General features: G+C 44.1%; 1 protein-coding gene across 2 annotated transcripts in view; it reads left to right on the plus strand.

The window, feature by feature from the left end:
* CASP2 (caspase 2) overlaps positions 1-17843 on the plus strand; it is a 56168-nt gene that overhangs the window by 27233 nt on the left and 11092 nt on the right. For both annotated transcript variants that reach the window (XM_056529410.1, XM_056529409.1), the window contains exons 4-9: positions 2207-2261; positions 7568-7656; positions 9650-9823; positions 10696-10824; positions 13854-13944; positions 17531-17677. In XM_056529410.1, coding sequence (XP_056385385.1) covers positions 2207-2261; positions 7568-7656; positions 9650-9823; positions 10696-10824; positions 13854-13944; positions 17531-17677 — 685 coding nt within the window. The remainder of the gene's footprint in view (positions 1-2206; positions 2262-7567; positions 7657-9649; positions 9824-10695; positions 10825-13853; positions 13945-17530; positions 17678-17843) is intronic.

Below are 17843 nucleotides of genomic sequence, written 5' to 3' on the forward strand. Positions count from 1 at the left end.
TTTAAATGGTAAAATAACATCATAGAGAATTGTGGAAAATGTAGGTTTGCCTGTATCCTTTTTTTACGCGTATATACTGTTGTTGCAGTATAATATACTGTCTCCCTTTGCCACCACAAGGGGGCCAGCTTGTTTACTTTTTATATATATCCGCCCTCTTGACCTGAGTAGGAGCTGCATAGAACTTCTGTGCATTCAGAGGTTAAAAAAAAATGATCCTGCTTTATTACCCGACAGAGATTTAGACGAGCTCCAAGAATGGACCATCTGGAATCACAAATGCAGCTTTTGATGCAGTTTGTGGAGCCAGAGCCAGAAGTGCATCCAACAGAAAGGAGGAGTGTAAGTCATTCCTTTATTTTTCTTACTCCTGCTGAATCTACTCCTGACTTTGACTACAAATAATTGCACCAAAAACTACTAAAAGTAACATTTTTCCAGCAGATGTGGTTGGAAGCCAACATGGGGATACCAAGTAGAAATGTGAAACACTTTAATGGAGGGCAATGGAGTGTGGAGCATGGAATGAGCATTTGTGAACAGATGAGCTTAAAGGGGTACTCTGGCCCCAAGACATCTTATCCCCTATCCAAAGAATAGGGGATAAGATGTCTGATCGCGGGTGTCCCGCCATTGGGGACCCCTGCAATCTAGCATGTAACACCCACTTGTGAGTACTGCCGGAAGCGCTGGAGGCTCTCAGTCTTATGCCTCCCGACCACGGGGATGGAGTATCTTGACGTCAGCCCCGTGTGGCGTCACGTCCCACCCCCTCAATGCAAGTCTATTGGAGGGGGCGTGACGGCCATCAAGCCCCCTTCCATAGACTTGCCTTGAGGGGGTGGGGCGTGACGTCACAACTCCGCCCCGCGTGAAATCACGCCCCGTCCCTTTATGACATTCCTGTAGAAAACACTCAAAAGTAGAAGCCCCTGTTCTGTTTGTAAACAAGGGAAATGCACTTGTGTAATGTTTTGGTCCATCTACTGTTCTGCCCTTGCCCTCACTACACAAGACAAGTCTCCGGCGCATGCGCAGACTTTCCGCGCGTGGGCAGTGGATGAATGGCATAAGCCGAACAGACTCAGTCAGGAGGATGAATTGGTGCATGTGAACCGGTGCTCAGCAAAATTCTAGTTCCCATATCTGGTCTCTATAGTTGTTCCTGCCTTATATAAATCCCACTTTGGGTAAGGAATATATAAATTATCCATACAGGGTTATATTAAGCCATGGGAAGTCATAGTAATTACCTTCTTTAAATGTGCTTTATTGGATTATGTACATAAAATACTCTGATCGAGGCAAACACGTGTTTGTTATATAAATAAATTTCCCCCAGCCAACTGAAGTGTGGAGTCTTCATAGTGCAGGGATCAGGAGAAGCAATAGCTTTTTTCGAATGGTGCAGAAATTATCTCTTTTTGGGAGTAGCAACAGGATTTTTGCCTGGAAAGTAAAGAGGCAATTGCTTTTTACAAGTTGTGAAAAATTATTCCCATCCAGGATTGGTTTCCTAGAAAGTGCATCCTAGAAAGGGGAACTCTAGCAAAAATGAACTTATCCCCCATCCACAGGATAGGGTATAAGTAGCTGATCGCAGGGGGTGGCTACTGCTGGGACTCCCTGTGAGTGGCCCTAATCCTGTATGTAGTGATCAATGCTCACTGCCCCTTACAGAGATCTTCATCTAACACCTGCTATCTCTAAAATGGCTGCTGAAGCTATGTGCATAAGATTTTATAGTTGTTTTGACATCACCCCTATACTGCCTCCTGATTGACTAGGAGAGCTGTTAAAAAAGGCATTATGGGATTCCCTGAGGTCATGTGATCCTTCTTCCTTCTGCCATGAGGCTGATGTTATTTTAGCAGGTCCTTCCAAACCACCCAAGGTTCCGGTTTTAGCCAAACCAAACTTTTAGCAGAAGACGAGAACTTCTGACTGAATTTGGGTTATACGGATGCCCCATTATAATAAATTAAGGCCATATTAATAAACCTACCCGTTTGTCTTCCGCCCACCTACACTGACGTTTTCCAGTCATTGGTTAGTTAATCGTGCATTAAGGATCCTTACCGAATATTTCCAGCAGCTTTATTAAAATAACCAGACCCCTTGTTCCAGACAGAACACCAGTATGTGGATTAACTGATCCTATTGTATCACGTTCATTGTTCACAGTCTCTTGTTTCTTTTGTTACAGGAAACCTGCTTCCCTTTGTCTGTGGAAGAGCAAGGAGGAGTTCGTCACTGGCGGGGTGAGGCTGCAGTACAATATTCCATCTAGTTTTTCTATGTAACTAGTAGCTGGCACAAAAAAAAATTATAATAATTAATCTATCATTATAGAAGTGTTTTCCAGCCAGTGTGCCTCCAGCTGTTGCAAAACTACAACTCTAAGCATGCCCGGACAGCCGTTGTAGTTTTGCAACAGCTGGAGGCAAGAACTGTCCTAAGAATGAAGGTTAGAATGAATGGAGAGACTGAGTGCATACAGTGGGGCAAAAAAGTATTTAGTCAGGCACCAATTGTGCAAGTTCTCCCACTTATAAAGATGAGAGGCCTGTAATTTTCATCATAGGTATCATAGGTATAACCTCAACTATGAGAGACATGAGAAAAAAAATCCATAAAATCACATTGTCTGATTTTTAAAGAATTTATTTGCAAATTATGGTGGAAAATAAGTATTTGGTCAATAACAAAAGTTTATCTCAATACTTTGTTATATACCCTTTGTTGGCAATGACAGAAGTCAAACATTTTCTGTAAGTCTTCACAAGGTCATCACACACTGTTTCTGGTATTTTGTCCCATTCCTCTATGCAGATCTCCTCTAGAGCAGTGATGTTTTGGGGCTGCCACTGGGCAACATGGACTTATGGACTTTCAACTCCCCCCCCCCCCCCCCCCCAAAGGTTTTCTGTGGGGTTGAGATCTGAAGACTGGCTAGGCCACTCCAGGACCTTGAAATGCTTCTTACAAAGCCACTCCTTCATTGCCCGGGCGGTGTGTTTGGGATCATTGTCGTGCTGAAAGACACAGCCACATTTCATCTCCAATGCCCTTGCTGATGAAAGGAGGTTTTCACTCAAAATCTCACGATACATGGCCCCATTCATTCTTTCCTTTACACGGATCAGTCGTCCAGGTCCCTTTGCAGAAAAACAGCCCCAAAGCATTATGTTTCCACCCCCATGCTTCACAGGAGGTATGGAGTCCTTTGGATGCAACTCAGCATTCTTTCTCCTCCAAACATGACGAGTTGAGTTTTCACCAAAAAGTTCTACTTTGGTTTCATCTGACTAAATTACATTCTCCCAATACTCTTCTGGATCATCCAAATGCTCTCTAGCAAACTTCAGATGGGCCCGGACATGTACTGGCTTAAGCAGGGGACACGTCTGGTACTGCATGATTTAAGTCCCTGGTGGCATAGTGTGTTACTGATGGGAACCTTTGTAACTTTGGTCCCAGCTCTCTGCAGGTCATTCACTAGGTCCCCCCCGTATGGTTCTGGGATTTTTGCTCACCGTTCTTGTGATAATTTTTACACCACGGGGTGAGATCTTGCGTGGAGCCCCAGATTGAGGGAGATTATCAGTGGTCTTGTATGGCTTCCATTTTCTAATAATTTCTCCCACAGTTGTTTTCTTCACACCAAACTGCTTGCCTATTGCATATTCAGTTTTCCCAGCCTGGTGCAGGTCTACAATTTTGTTTCTGGTGTCCTTCGACAGCTCTTTGGTCTTGGCCATAGTGGAGTTTGGAGTGTGACTGTTTGAGGTTGTGGACAGGGGTCTTTTATACTGATAACAAGTTCAAACAGGAGACATTAATACAGGTAACGAGGGGAGGACAGAAGAGACTCTTAAAGAAGAAGTTACAGGTCTGTGAGAGCCCGAAATCTTGCTTGTTTGTAGGTGACCAAATACTTATTTTCCCCCATAATTTGCAAATAAATTCTTTAAAAATCAGACAATGTGATTTTATGGATTTTTTTTCTCATTATGTCTCTCATAGTTGAGGTTATAACCTATGATGAAAATTACAGGCCTCTCATCTTTTTAAGTGGGAGAACTTGCACAATTGGTGGCTGACTAAATACTTTTTCTCGTTCGGCTCCATTGGGGGACACAGGAATTGTGGGTATATCTTGCTGCCACTAGGATGCTGACACTAGGCATTAACAAAAAAGAAGTCTGCTCCTCCTGCCCACTGACTCTGAGATGATCAGTTTTAGCTTAGTGTCAGTAGGAGGCAGACGCAGGTCTGGTGCTCTCCAGACCTGGTCTTCTTTTAATTATTTTATAGTTTTTGTTAGAGTTATATTTTTTCTCTCCTTTGTTATTTTATGTAGGTTGGGGCGACAGGAGCATGGTACTGCCTGATCCCCCACTTGTGAGCAAGGGGCACGGTCCATAAAGTATGCACCGTTAACCCTTTCTTGTCACCGACCAGTGCTAAGGGATGTGCCCTGGGTCTGGGTCCCCTCTTTCCCCTGCTCACCCCGCTATTACAGCCTGGTATGATGCAGGTGGCACCAGGCTGGTTGAAGAGGACCTGCCTACTTTCGGTGGTGCAAGGCCCTATCCCTGTCTCCCGTTTTTTTTTTCCTTGCCAGACCTGCTTTCCTTTTTGCACTCGGGGCTGGAAGCGCGTTTGGCACTTAGTTCCCTCATGGGGCAGGTGTCGGAGCTTTCCATTCTTTTTCAGCGCCCCCTGGCTTCTGACCCTCATGTTCGCACCTTCCTTCAAGGTGTGGCTCATGAGGCTCCTCCTTACAGGTCTCCCACTCCGCCCTGGGACCTCAATTTGGTTCTCGGCGCTTGGCAAGGCGTCCCTTTTGAACCCCTTCGGGAGATCTCTCCCCGCATCCTTTCTTGGACGGTGTCTTTTCGCATTGCTGTGAGATGTCTCCACGCCGCTCTCGCTCCCTATCCCCATCTACTAGGCAGCGTCCTCACTCCCACGGTCGCTCCCCTGGGGGCCACTGCCGATCCCCGACCCACCATTCCAGATCTATGTCAACTAGATCTAGAGCCTCTAATGCCCGTTCCCGTTCTCCACGTCCGGTTCAGGTCCTTACTGACAACGCCATGGCTGTGGCCTATATCAATCGCCAGGGGGCCACTCGCAGCCTTGCGGCAATGATGGAGGTGACAAGGATCCTTGTCTGGGCGGAACGCCAGGTTACCTCCATATCGGCAATCTACATTCCAAGGGTGGCCAATTGGGAGGCGGACTTCCTGAGTCGCTCCTCGCCCGACCCCGGGGAGTTGTCTCTCCACCCGTAGGTGTTCACAGCAATTTGTGAACGTTGGGGTACCCCGGATGTGGACCTCTCTAAACCGGCAGGTTCCCGCTTCGTGGCAAAATCCTGCAATCCTCTAGCTCTGGCTGTGGACATGTTGGTCGGTTGTGAGGAAGCTCAAGGCGGAAGGCGTCTCAGCGATTCTGGTGGCTCCGGATTGGCCCCGGCGCTCGTGGTTCGTCAACGTAGTTCGTCTCGTGGTGTACGTTCCCATGCTGCTCCCGGATCGGCCCGACCTTCTCTTTCAAGGTACTTTCTACCACCCCAATTCACTACCGCTGCGTTTGACAGTGTGGCGGTTGAAACGCGGTGCTGAGGGCTCGCAGTTTCTCTCTCTGGGTCATTCCCACCATGCTTCGGGCACATAAACCATCCTCTGCCTGGATTTATCACACAGGAACCTGGGCGAGCTTGTTCACCAGGACAAGGCTGTGCTTCAGCCAGTACCGTCTTTTCTGCCAAAGGTGGTCTCTTCTTTTCATCTGACCGAGGATATCGTCCTTCCCTCCTTCTGCCCGGCTCCGTCTCACCCTAAGGAGCGTTCTCTCCACAACTTGGACATGGTCAGAGCTCTGCGTGTCTATCTCTCGGTTACCTCTTCTTTTTGGCACTCTGATTCGCTGTCCGTCATTCCGCAAGGTCGGCGCAAAGGGCATCCGGCTTCTAAGGCAACCATATCCCGGTGGATCCCAAGTTCTACCAGGTGCACACTTCCGAGAAGCCGGTTTTGTGTGTAAAGTGTTACAGGCGACGGTGGCATTGCCATCCGCCTGAGTCTCTTTAGCTGGATTCTGATTTCCCACCCCGGGGACTGCTTTGGTATGTCCCACGGTTCCTGTATCCCCCAATGGAGCCGAACGAGAAAAGTAGATTTTTTTACACTAACTGTAAAATCTCTTTCTCGGAGGATCCATTGGGGGACACAGCACCCACCACATTGGTTATTAGTTTGTCGACCTGAGAGTCGATTTCCTGTCAGTGGTTTTGTTCGGTTGCTTTTTGTCTGGGTCGTCTTCGGACTCTCTGTAGTGATTTGTCAGTGGGCAGGGTATATCCTGCCAGGAGGGGCCAACTTCTTTTTTTTGTTAATGCCTAGTGTCAGCCTCCTAGTGTCAGCAAGGTATACCCATGGTTCCTGTGTCCCCCAATGGATCCTCAGAGAAAGAGATTTTACTATAGGACTTCCAAAAATAGCAGAGTTCAGTGCTCGGCAATGTTCAGAAGCCCCAACAAGAATGAATGGAGTGGTGGCCAAGCATGTGTACTGCTGCGGTTAGTGGGGGTCCCAGTGGTCAGACATCTCCCCCAGTGATTAGCTGGTCATCACCTTTTAGGAGGGGGAGGGACTTTGAATAACCTCCTTAAGGGTGTGTTCCCACCTGGCATATACGCATTGTATTTGACGCTGTGCAAAATTTGCGGCAGCAGCGGGAAATACACTGCGTATTTCTCGCTCACTACACACAGGGCTTTCTGGCGGCAGCCCTACCTACGCGTGTAGTGAGTTTTAGAGGCGAGGCCGTGTGCCGGCGTGACTGATGCGCGGCTCCGCCTCCAAAAATCACTGCAAACATAGGGCAGCCGCCGGAAAGCCCTATGTGTGTATAGTGAGCGAGGAATACGCAGTGTATTTCCCGCTGCTGCTGCAAATTTTGTGCAGCGTGAAATACGCTGCGTATACGCCAGGTGAGAACGCACCCTAAAGGGGTACTCTGGGGAAAAATACACTTATCCCCTGTTTACAGGTACCGCTGTGACCTGCTGATTGGCTGAGTGTGCTGTCGCTCCTGCTTGTCTTAGAAGGTGGCGGCTGGAGCGCTTCAGGGTCAAATCGATTAGGCACGTGTCCTGTGGAGGAAATATGTTTATTTCCCTGGAGTACTCCTTTAACTATTATTTTGTCTGTCAGCGGTGTAATGGAAAAAATCAGCAGTCCTGCCATTGTATTTTTACTTTTTAAATTTGGAGCCATGTAGTATAAATAATGAGGAAAACGTATATTAATTATAGTGTTAAGCCATATACTAATGTTTCCCAACCAGGGTCCTTCCAGTTGTTGCAAAACTACAACTCCCAGCATGCCCGGACAGCCAGCGGCTGTCCGGACATGCTGGGAGTTGTAGTTTAGCAATAGCTGAAGGCACAATGGTTGGGAAACACTGCTGTATACAGTCTGTTACGAACTGGTGCTGTACTTGCCAGGTCTGTGCTATCTTCTCTTTCCCATATCTACATCACTTCTTTTGTTAGAGTCCTGCGAGAGATGTATAGACAATGGCGATGGCCCAGCAAGCGTGTCTCCTACTACTGTGGGCTTCTACCTTTCCCATTACAAGCAGGTCTGTATAAAGAATTAATATTTTTTTTTATTTTTTTTATAGCTATTTCCTAAAAACATCGCCTCTCCTGGGGCAGAGCAGAATCCCCTAAGGCTATATTCACATGGCGGAATTTCCGCATGCGGATTTCGCATCAAATGAAAGCGTACCTATCATATCACAGGAAGAAAAAAATAAAGTATGTTAGTCAATACCTCATCCTGATCATGTACATACTAATTTTACGTGTCTAGCGTCTGTATTTCTTTTAAAATCAGCTTATATCAGATCACACAGAATTTTCATCTTCTTCATCCTCTCTTGCCCTCACTGTACATGACTAAACTTCCTCCCTCACTGTGTGTCACTGAGCTGTCCTCCTCATGTAATCTCCTTAATACTGGGCTGGCACACTGTAACAAACCCCCTCCCCATCTACTTACTACTGGGATACATGTTGCTGTATAAGGTTCATACCGAATACTGGTGTATTTTTTCTGTACGGTATGAATTTTTCCCTATACCGCAATACCGGTCGGGCCCTTCCCCCCCTCGAATGAATGAATTATCAGCCACAGTGCGCTGGGGAACTAGTTATATATGACCCGCGTGCGCTGTCCTGCTCCCCCCCCACCGAATTATTGAACGAACTATCAGCTGCAGTGCTGTCTCCACATCGGGGGGGCCAATCATGTTGCTGGCGCTGATCTCCTTTTCCTCCTGTGAGCCGCGACGCTGGAAATGAATGAGTTGTGCGCTGCGGGCGCAGGACAGAGAACTGAAGCTGCCACCTCCCCCTGCAAGCGCTGAAAGCCAGTGGGCAGCGGGCACTGCAGAACTTCTGCGGTGCCCGCGGCCCACTGGCTTTCAGCGCTTGCAGGGGAAGGTGGCAGCTTCCATTCTCCGTCCTGCGCCCGTGGCTCACAACTCATTCATTTGAAGTTCTGCAGTGCCGCGGCCCACTGGCTTTCAGCGCTTGCAGGGGGAGGTGGCAGCTTCTGTTCTCCGTCCTGCGCCCACAGCTCACAACTCATTCATTTCCAGCGCCGAGGCTCACAGGTTGAAAAGGAGATCAGCGCCTGCGGGGCATATGATTGGTCCCCCGATGTGGGGACAGCGCTGCGGCTGATAGTTTGTTCATTCATTCATTCGGCGGAGGGGGGGAGGAAATGCAGGACAGCGCCCGTGGGTCATATATGATTAGTTCCCCAGCGCACTGCGGCTGATAATTCATTCGAGAGGGGGTGGGGGAGTATGGTGGTAAGGGAGAATTGAGTGGGGAGAAAAAAAATACCGTCAAATACCGTGGAACCGCCATAAGTTTGAAAAATACTGTGACACACATTTCTGGTCATACCGCCCTGCACTAGCTGAACATGCTGTCACACTTCTGCTCCTTCTCCTCTATGCTATGGACGGAGCTGCGCACTGAATCCTGTTCCTCTCACTCTATGATGCTGGGGAGGTGTGAGAGGGTGTGGCCTCCTCTCAGCCAATCACAGCAGCTCACACACTGCGCGCTTTCCTCTGCTCTCTGTGTGTTTGGAGATCCTCACACAGGGAGCGCACACCGGCTTGTAAAACTCCCCCCTCACTTCCTGTATTCCCACTGAGATGCTGATGTTGCTAACGTCGGAAAGACCATAGTAACAGGTGTGGGACATTTTATGAGGACCCCTAGTGGCCACTTTTAAAGGAGCAGTTTTCTAAGAGAAACTGTGGAAAAAAAATAATGAAATTGTATTAGAGATATACTTATTTTCTATGGCTCTATTGTTTTTAAAAATATAGTTTTGGTGAAAGTGGCCATTTAAAGCCCAATAGACTTCAATGGGATTCCGCACTCCCATCCACACTTCAGAATGTCCGCATGAAACCACCCAAATAAATGCGGATGCGGAATTGGTGGGGAAATTCTGCCATGTGAATAATACCCTAACAGCCCAGGGTCTTCTGTTACTGCGCTGAAGCTGTGAACGTGACCCTTTTTTGTCTTTCTTTACATTATTTTTAGGCCTACAAGATGACCACGCGGCCACGTGGGGTTTGTCTGCTCATAAGTAATGTTTTGTTCGCCACTCCAGACCTCGACTACCGCCACGGAGGGGACGTGGATCTGAACGCCTTAAAGCTTTTGTTTTTTCAGCTGAACTTTAGAATCTGTGAACGCAGCAACATCACCGCTCAGGTAAGTGCAGAAGAAGCAGCGGTTTCATTTGACTGTCTGGGCCAGTGTTTCCCAACCAGGGTGTGTCCAGCTGTGGCCAAACTACAACTCCCAGCATGCCCGGACAGCCAATGGCTGTCCGGGCATGCTGGGAGTTGTAGTTTGGCCAAAGCTGAAGGCTTCCTGGTTTGGAAACATTGGTCTGGGCATGGTGGGAGCAACAGCTGGAGGCTTCCTGGTTGGGAAACATTGGTCTGGGCATGGTGGGAGCAACAGCTAAAGGCTTCCTGGTTTGGAAACATTGGTCTGGGCATGGTGGGAGCAACAGCTGGAGGCATCCTGGTTGGGAAACATTGGTCTGGGCATGGTGGGAGCAACAGCTGGAGGCTTCATGGTTGGGAAACATTGGTCTGGGCATGGTGGGAGCAACAGCTGGAGGCTTCATGGTTGGGAAACATTGGTCTGGGCATGGTGGGAGCAACAGCTGGAGGCTTCCTGGTTGGGAAACATTGGTCTGGGTATGGTGGGAGCAACAGCTGGAGGCACCCTGGTTTAGAAACATTGGTCTGGGCATGGTGGGAGCAACAGCTGGAGGCACCCTGGTTTAGAAACACTCATCTATGCACATTTTCACTGGAGACATAGTAGTTGTGTACGGTAGTATTGTGCACGCAGAGATATCCGTACAGGGTTTTGCATGTGTTTTACATTCAGGATTGTTGTCCTGCGTCCTCAGGTTAAATGTAGTGATATCCGATGCTGTTCTGTAGGTTTGTGATGGTGTCGTTGCTGCTTCCTCGTCTCATGTTACAGAATCTTATGCTAAGAATAGATGGTGTCTCCTGCGTGTTGTACAGGCCCAGGTACCATCAATTCTTATTTTCTTCTTATAGCAAATGATGTCTGAGCTGGATCTATTCTCCAAACTGCCCGAACACTCCAAGATGGATTCCTGTATCGTCGCCATCTTATCCCATGGAGTTGATGGAGCTGTGTACGGATCTGATGGCAAACTTGTTCAGGTAAGACATAGAAACATAGAATGTGTCGGCAGATAAGAACCATCTGGTCTGTACAATATTCTGAATACTATCAATAAATTATTGTTCCTATCTTATATGAAGGATGGTCTTATGCCTTATCCCTATCTTATATGAAGGATGGTCTTATGCCTATCCCTATCTTATATGAAGGATGGTCTTATGCCTTATCCCTATCTTATATGAAAGATGGTCTTATGCCTTGTTCCTATCTTATATGAAGGACAGCCTTATGTCTATCCCTATCTTATATGAAGGATAGTCTTATGCCTATCCCTATCTTATATGAAGGAAAGCCTTATGTCTATCCCTATCTTATATGAAGGATAGTCTTATGCCTATCCCTATCTTATATGAAGGAAAGCCTTATGTCTATCCCTATCTTATATGAAGGATAGCCTTATGTCTATCCCTATCTTATATGAAGGATAGTCTTATGCCTATCCCTATCTTATATGAAGGATATCCTTATGTCTATCCCTATCTTATATGAAGAATAGGCTTATGCCTATCCCTATCTTATATGAAGGATATCCTTACGTCTATCCCTATCTTATATGAAGGATAATCTTATGCCTATCCCTATCTTATATGAAGGATATCCTTATGTCTATCCCTATCTTATATGAAGAATAGCCTTATTCATATCCCTATCTTATATGAAATATAGCCTTATACCTTTCTCTATCTTATATGAAGAATAGCCTTATACCTATCTTATATGAAGGATAGCCTTATGCCTATCCCTATCTTATATGAAGGATAGCCTTATTTCTTTCCCTATCTTATATGAAGGATGGCCTTATGCTTATCCCTATCTTATATGAAGGATAGCCTTATACCTATCCCTATCTTATATGAAGGATATCCTTATGTCTATCCCTATCTTATATGAAGAATAGCCTTATTCCTATCCCTATCTTATATGAAATATAGCCTTATACCTTTCTCTATCTTATATGAAGAATAGCCTTATACCTATCTTATATGAAGGATAGCCTTATGTCTATCCCTAGCTTATATGAAGGATAGCCTTATTTCTATCCCTATCTTATATGAAGGATTGCCTTATGTCTATCCCTATCTTATATGAAGGATAGCCTTATACCTATCTTATATGAAGGATGGCTTTATGCCTATCCCTATCTTATATGAAGGATAGCCTTATTTCTATCCCTATCTTATATGAAGGATTGCCTTATGTCTATCCCTATCTTATATGAAGGATAGCCTTATACCTATCTCTATCTTATATGAAGGATAACCTTATGTCTATCTCTATCTTATATGAAGGATAGTCTTATCCCTATCTTATATGAAGGATAGCCTTATGCCTATCTTATATGAAGGATAGCCTTATTTCTATCCCTATCTTATATGAAGGATAGTCTTATGTCTATCTCTATCTTATATGGAGGATAGCCTTATGCCTATCCCTATCTTATATGAAGGATATCCTTATGTCTATCCCTATCTTATATGAAGGATAGTCTTATGCCTATCCCTATCTTATATGAAGGATATCCTTATGTCTATCCCTATCTTATATGAAGAATAGGCTTATGCCTATCCCTATCTTATATGAAGGATATCCTTATGTCTATCCCTATCTTATATGAAGGATAATCTTATGCCTATCCCTATCTTATATGAAGGATATCCTTATGTCTATCCCTATCTTATATGAAGAATAGCCTTATTCCTATCCCTATCTTATATGAAATATAGCCTTATACCTATCTCTATCTTATATGAAGAATAGCCTTATACCTATCTTATATGAAGGATAGCCTTATGCCTATCCCTATCTTATATGAAGGATAGCCTTATTTCTTTCCCTATCTTATATGAAGGATGGCCTTATGCTTATCCCTATCTTATATGAAGGATAGCCTTATACCTATCTCTATCTTATATGAAGGATAGCCTTATGTCTATCCCTAGCTTATATGAAGGATAGCCTTATTTCTATCCCTATCTTATATGAAGGATGGCTTTATGCCTATCCCTATCTTATATGAAGGATAGCCTTATTTCTATCCCTATCTTATATGAAGGATTGCCTTATGTCTATCCCTATCTTATATGAAGGATATCCTTATACCTATCTCTATCTTATATGAAGGATAGTCTTATCCCTATCTTATATGAAGGATAGCCTTATGCCTATGTTATATGAAGGATAGCCTTATTTCTATCCCTATCTTATATGAAGGATAGTCTTATGTCTATCTCTATCTTATATGAAGGATAGTCTTATGTCTATCCCTATCTTATATGAAGGATAACCTTATGTCTATCTCTATCTTATATGAAGGATAGTCTTATCCCTATCTTATATGAAGGATAGCCTTATGCTTATCCCATACATGCTTAAACTCCTTCACTGTATTTGCAGCGACCACTTCTGCAGGAAGGCTATTCCATGCATCCACTACTCTCTCAGTAAAGTAATACTTCCTGATCTCATTCAAATCTGTCCTGTCGGCTTTCCTGACAAGGATCCTAGTGGTTGGGGCACAGAGGTCCTGTGTGTGTCACAAGGTCATTGCGGAGCTAATACTTTGTTTCTGAGCCGTCCTTCACTAGATTTGTACTCAGGTTTAGGCTAGGTTCAGACTACGCAATCTCTGGGCAGAAAATTTCCGCCCAGAGATTCAGAGTGCGGCCTACGCCGACTATGTCAGGCGGCGCTAGGACCGTGCGGACACTGCAGTCTCCAATAGACTGCAATGTGTTCCGCGAGTATTTCCGCCTGAAGAATGACCAGCGCCTTTCTTCAGGTGTAAATTTCCAAAAGGATTTTCCGTTCACAAATTCCGCTTCCGAAGTGTGAATTTGTGAACTGAAACCCATTTGACTACACTATACATTTTGGCAAGCGGAATTTCCGCCTGCAATTTCAAAGTGGAATTGCAGGCGGAAATTCCGTAGTCTGAACCTGGCCTTATAGTCATGATATACGTAAAACTTGAACGCTGCAGGTTTGACAACATCTTCTCGTATCATAGTTGCAGGATGTTTTTACCAAGTTGGACAATGCCCACTGCCCCAATCTGCAGAACAAACCCAAAATGATCTTTATCCAGGCCTGCCGAGGAGGTGAGTGATACATCCGGTGTATCTAAGCTGCTGCACCTACCATTACGCGTGATGTTGTTCTGTATCCAACAAGTATCCGGCCGAGCGATCATGTGTTCACAATGGGGAGTGAAGGAAGCCGCAACCAGACACCTTGGGGGAGATTCTTAAAGAACTTTGTGCAAAAAAAAAAAAAAAAATCAATTACGCGCCAAAATTTTGGCACGAAAAGTATCAACCACATTTTTCAAAGAGCTTTGTGTCACAGTTTATACTGTTCATGTCAGTTTTGTAAAAGTGGGCGTGTCCACGTATATTGTCTGCTTTACATGATATTTTCAAAGGTTGAGAGCCCAGTTTACATCAAAAATTTCACACCAGCTTTTTGATAGTGTAGAAAATCACAGAAATGGTTGTAGTTTTGTTTGTTTTGTTTTTTTTGGGGGGGAGGGGGCTTGGGGAGGTGTTATTTAAGTGAATATTAAAAAAAAATATTTATGGAAAAATGTTTTAAAAAAAATATATATAATTTTTTTTTTTCTTGGTCACTGCATCTGCGCTTACATTTAAGCTCAGAAATGTTTTATTTATACGGTTATCGCTTGTCTGGGCACTAGTAACCGTGGAATATTTCATGAGATGTTTCCACCAGACTTTTCTGGGATTTAAAATTTGGCGCAATTTTGGCATCAAAATCGCCTATTTTGGTGCCAAACTCAGCAATTTTGGCACAAAAAAATCCAATTTGGCTGCAACAAAAAATTTTAAAAAATTTGGCGCGAAAAAAACCAAAAACAACAAAAGTGACGCGAAAAGGAATTTTCACATATTTTCATATTTTGAAAGCAGCACAAAAGGCCTTTGAAAATGTAAGGAGAAAAAAAAAAAGGTGTGAATAATATCGCTGGAACAGAAATTACAGCAGTTTTAGAGAATCTTCCTCCTTATCTCCCCCTGAGAACAAGAGGATCGAGCAGATGAAAGTTGGCACAACCCCATACTAAAAAATGGTCAGCTGGTCCTTCCAAAATAAGTGGGTTTGAGTGACATGGATTATATACAGTGAAACCTCTCCAGAAGGCCATCCCACGTATCCAGACCAGATTTTGTTGTGTATTTTTAGGCTGCCATACCTTGTGCATAGTCTCCATTTTGATATACAGTGGGGATCAAAAGTTTGGGCACCCCAGGTAAAAATTTGTATTAATGTGCATAAAGAAGCCAAGGAAAGATGGTAAAATCTCCAAAAAGGCATCAAATTACAGATTACATTCTTAAAATATGTCAACAAAAGTTAGATTTTATTTTCATCATTTACACTTTCAAAATAACAGAAAACAAAAAAATGGCATCTGCAAAAGTTTGGGCACCCTGCAGAATTTATAGCATGCACTGCCCCATTTGCAAAGCTGAGACCTGCCAGTGTCATGGATTGTTCTTAATCATCATCTGGGAAGACCAGGTTATGTCAATCTCAAAGGTTTTAAATGCCCAGACTCATCTGACCTTGCCCCAACAATCAGCACCATGGGTTCTTCTAAGCAGTTGTCTAGAAATCTGAAACTGAAAATAGTTGACGCTCACAAAGCTGGAGAAGGCTATAAGAAGATAGCAAAACGTTTTCAGATGTCAATATCCTCTGTTCGGAATGTAATTAAGGAATGGCAGTCATCAGGAACAGTGGAAGTTAAAGCAAGATCTGGAAGACCAAGAAAAATATCAGACAGAACAGCTCGCAGGATTGTGAGAAAAACAATTCAAAACCCACATTTGACTGCATAATCCCTCCAGAAAGATCTGGTAGACACTGGAGTTGTGGTACACTATTCCACTACAAAGAGATACTTGTACAAATATGGTCTTCATGGAATAGTCATCAGAAGAAAACCTCTTCTACGTCCTCGCCACAAAAAGCAGCATTTGAACTTTGCAAATGAACATATCGACAAGCCTGATGTATTTTGGAAACAAGTTCTGTGGACCGATGAGGTTAAAATTGAACTTTTTGGCCGGAATGAGCAAAGGTACGTTTGGAGAAGAAGGGGGACAGAATTTAATGAAAAGAACCTTTGTCCAACTGTTAAGCATGGGGGTGGATCAATCATGCTTTAGGGTTGTATTGCAGCCAGTGGCACAGGGAACATTTCACGAGTAGAAGGAAAAATGGATTCAATCAAATTTCAGCAAATTTTGGATGCTAACTTATTGCCATCTGTGAAAAAGCTGAAGTTAAAGAGAGAATGGCTTCTACAAATGGATAATGATCCTAAACACACCTCGAAATCCATGGGGGATTACATCAAGAGGCGTAAACTGAAGGTTTTGCCATGGCCTTCACAATCTTCTGACCTCAACATAATTGAAAATCTATGGATAGACCTTAAAAGAGCAGTGCGTGACAGACAGCCCAGAAATCTCAAAGAACTGGAAGACATATGTTGACATATTATAAGAATGTCTAATCTGTAATTTGATGCCTTTTGGAGATTTTTCCATCTTTCCTTGGCTTCTTTATGCACATTAATACAAATTTTTACCTGGGGTGCCCAAACTTTTGATCCCCACTGTATATACACACACATACTAGATTTATGTTGCTAATGAATTTACCTATATAATTGTGACAAGGTGTATGTGTGTGTGTATGTATATATATATATATATATATATATATATATATATATATATATACACACACACACACACACCTTGTCACAAGTTTATAGGTAAATTCATTAGCAACATAAATCACTTTTCTGTTCCTATAATTTGGTTCCACATCGGTACTGGTGGTGACTGGTAGTCGCTTATGTGTTGGTTAGAATTTCATCCATCACCTTGTTTCCTATAGGCCAGTGTTTCCTCAACCAGGGTGCCTCCAGCTGTTGCAAAACTGCAACCCCCAGCATGCTGGGAGTTGTAGTTTTGCAACAGCTGGAGGCACCCTGGTTGGGGAAAACACTGGCCTTTAGGCAATTCTGCACTTGTTTGTTGTTGACTTTTGGCTGTCCGGGCATGCTGGGAGTTGTAGTTTTGCAACAGGAGACACACTAGTTGGGAAACACTGCAGTGCAGGAAACCAGGCTACAGCTGTTTCTTCACCAAACCGCTTATTATAGGAATTCTGTCAGCAATAAAGCTATCACACAGGCTTGTAGATTAGGTGATGCTGATTAAAATGATTCTGACGGCGTCCAGATTTGCCCAGCCGTTCCGCCGCAATTCTCCTTTTTATGCAAATGATGGCCATGGGGCATGGGCGGAGCTCCGAACCGAGCTAGGGGGGACGCTGATGTCATCTTTGCCGGGCAGAACGGCTGGGCGAATCTAGACGCCATGAGTATCGTTTTGATCAGCATCAACCGCACTACAAGCCTGTGGGACAGCTTTAGTGCGGGGGATACTGCTGACAGGTTTCCTTTTTAAATATAATTATTTATCAGCAGAATTAGGCCAGTATGTTCTTTTACACAAATAAATACAGATTTTTCATTTCTCCTTCTGCCAGTAATGTAGTAAAACATGTACCATATATATATATATATATATATATATATATATATATTTATATATATATATATATATATAATATATTTATATACAATAGATGAGACAGACCAAGGTGTTGACCAGCAAGATGGAAGAGAGCAAACTGGATCTCCTGGCTGTGAACAGAGCGATGCCGGAAGAGAGCACAGAAGGGTTCGGCTGCCGACTCAGTCAGACATGATCTGCGCCTATGCATGTCTGAAGGGTGAGTGCGTGAAACATGCGTGATGGCAACCAGAGTCCAGGCTGTTCACTTTATATCTGTACAGAATAATGTAACATATACCCCACCAGCTGAATAGTGAGTACATTTCTGGAGTATAATACAAGATATAACTCAGGATCAGTACAGGATAAGTAATGTAATGTAT

The sequence above is a fragment of the Hyla sarda genome, chromosome 7, assembly GCF_029499605.1.
Source record: "Hyla sarda isolate aHylSar1 chromosome 7, aHylSar1.hap1, whole genome shotgun sequence".
NCBI lineage: Eukaryota > Metazoa > Chordata > Amphibia > Anura > Hylidae > Hyla > Hyla sarda.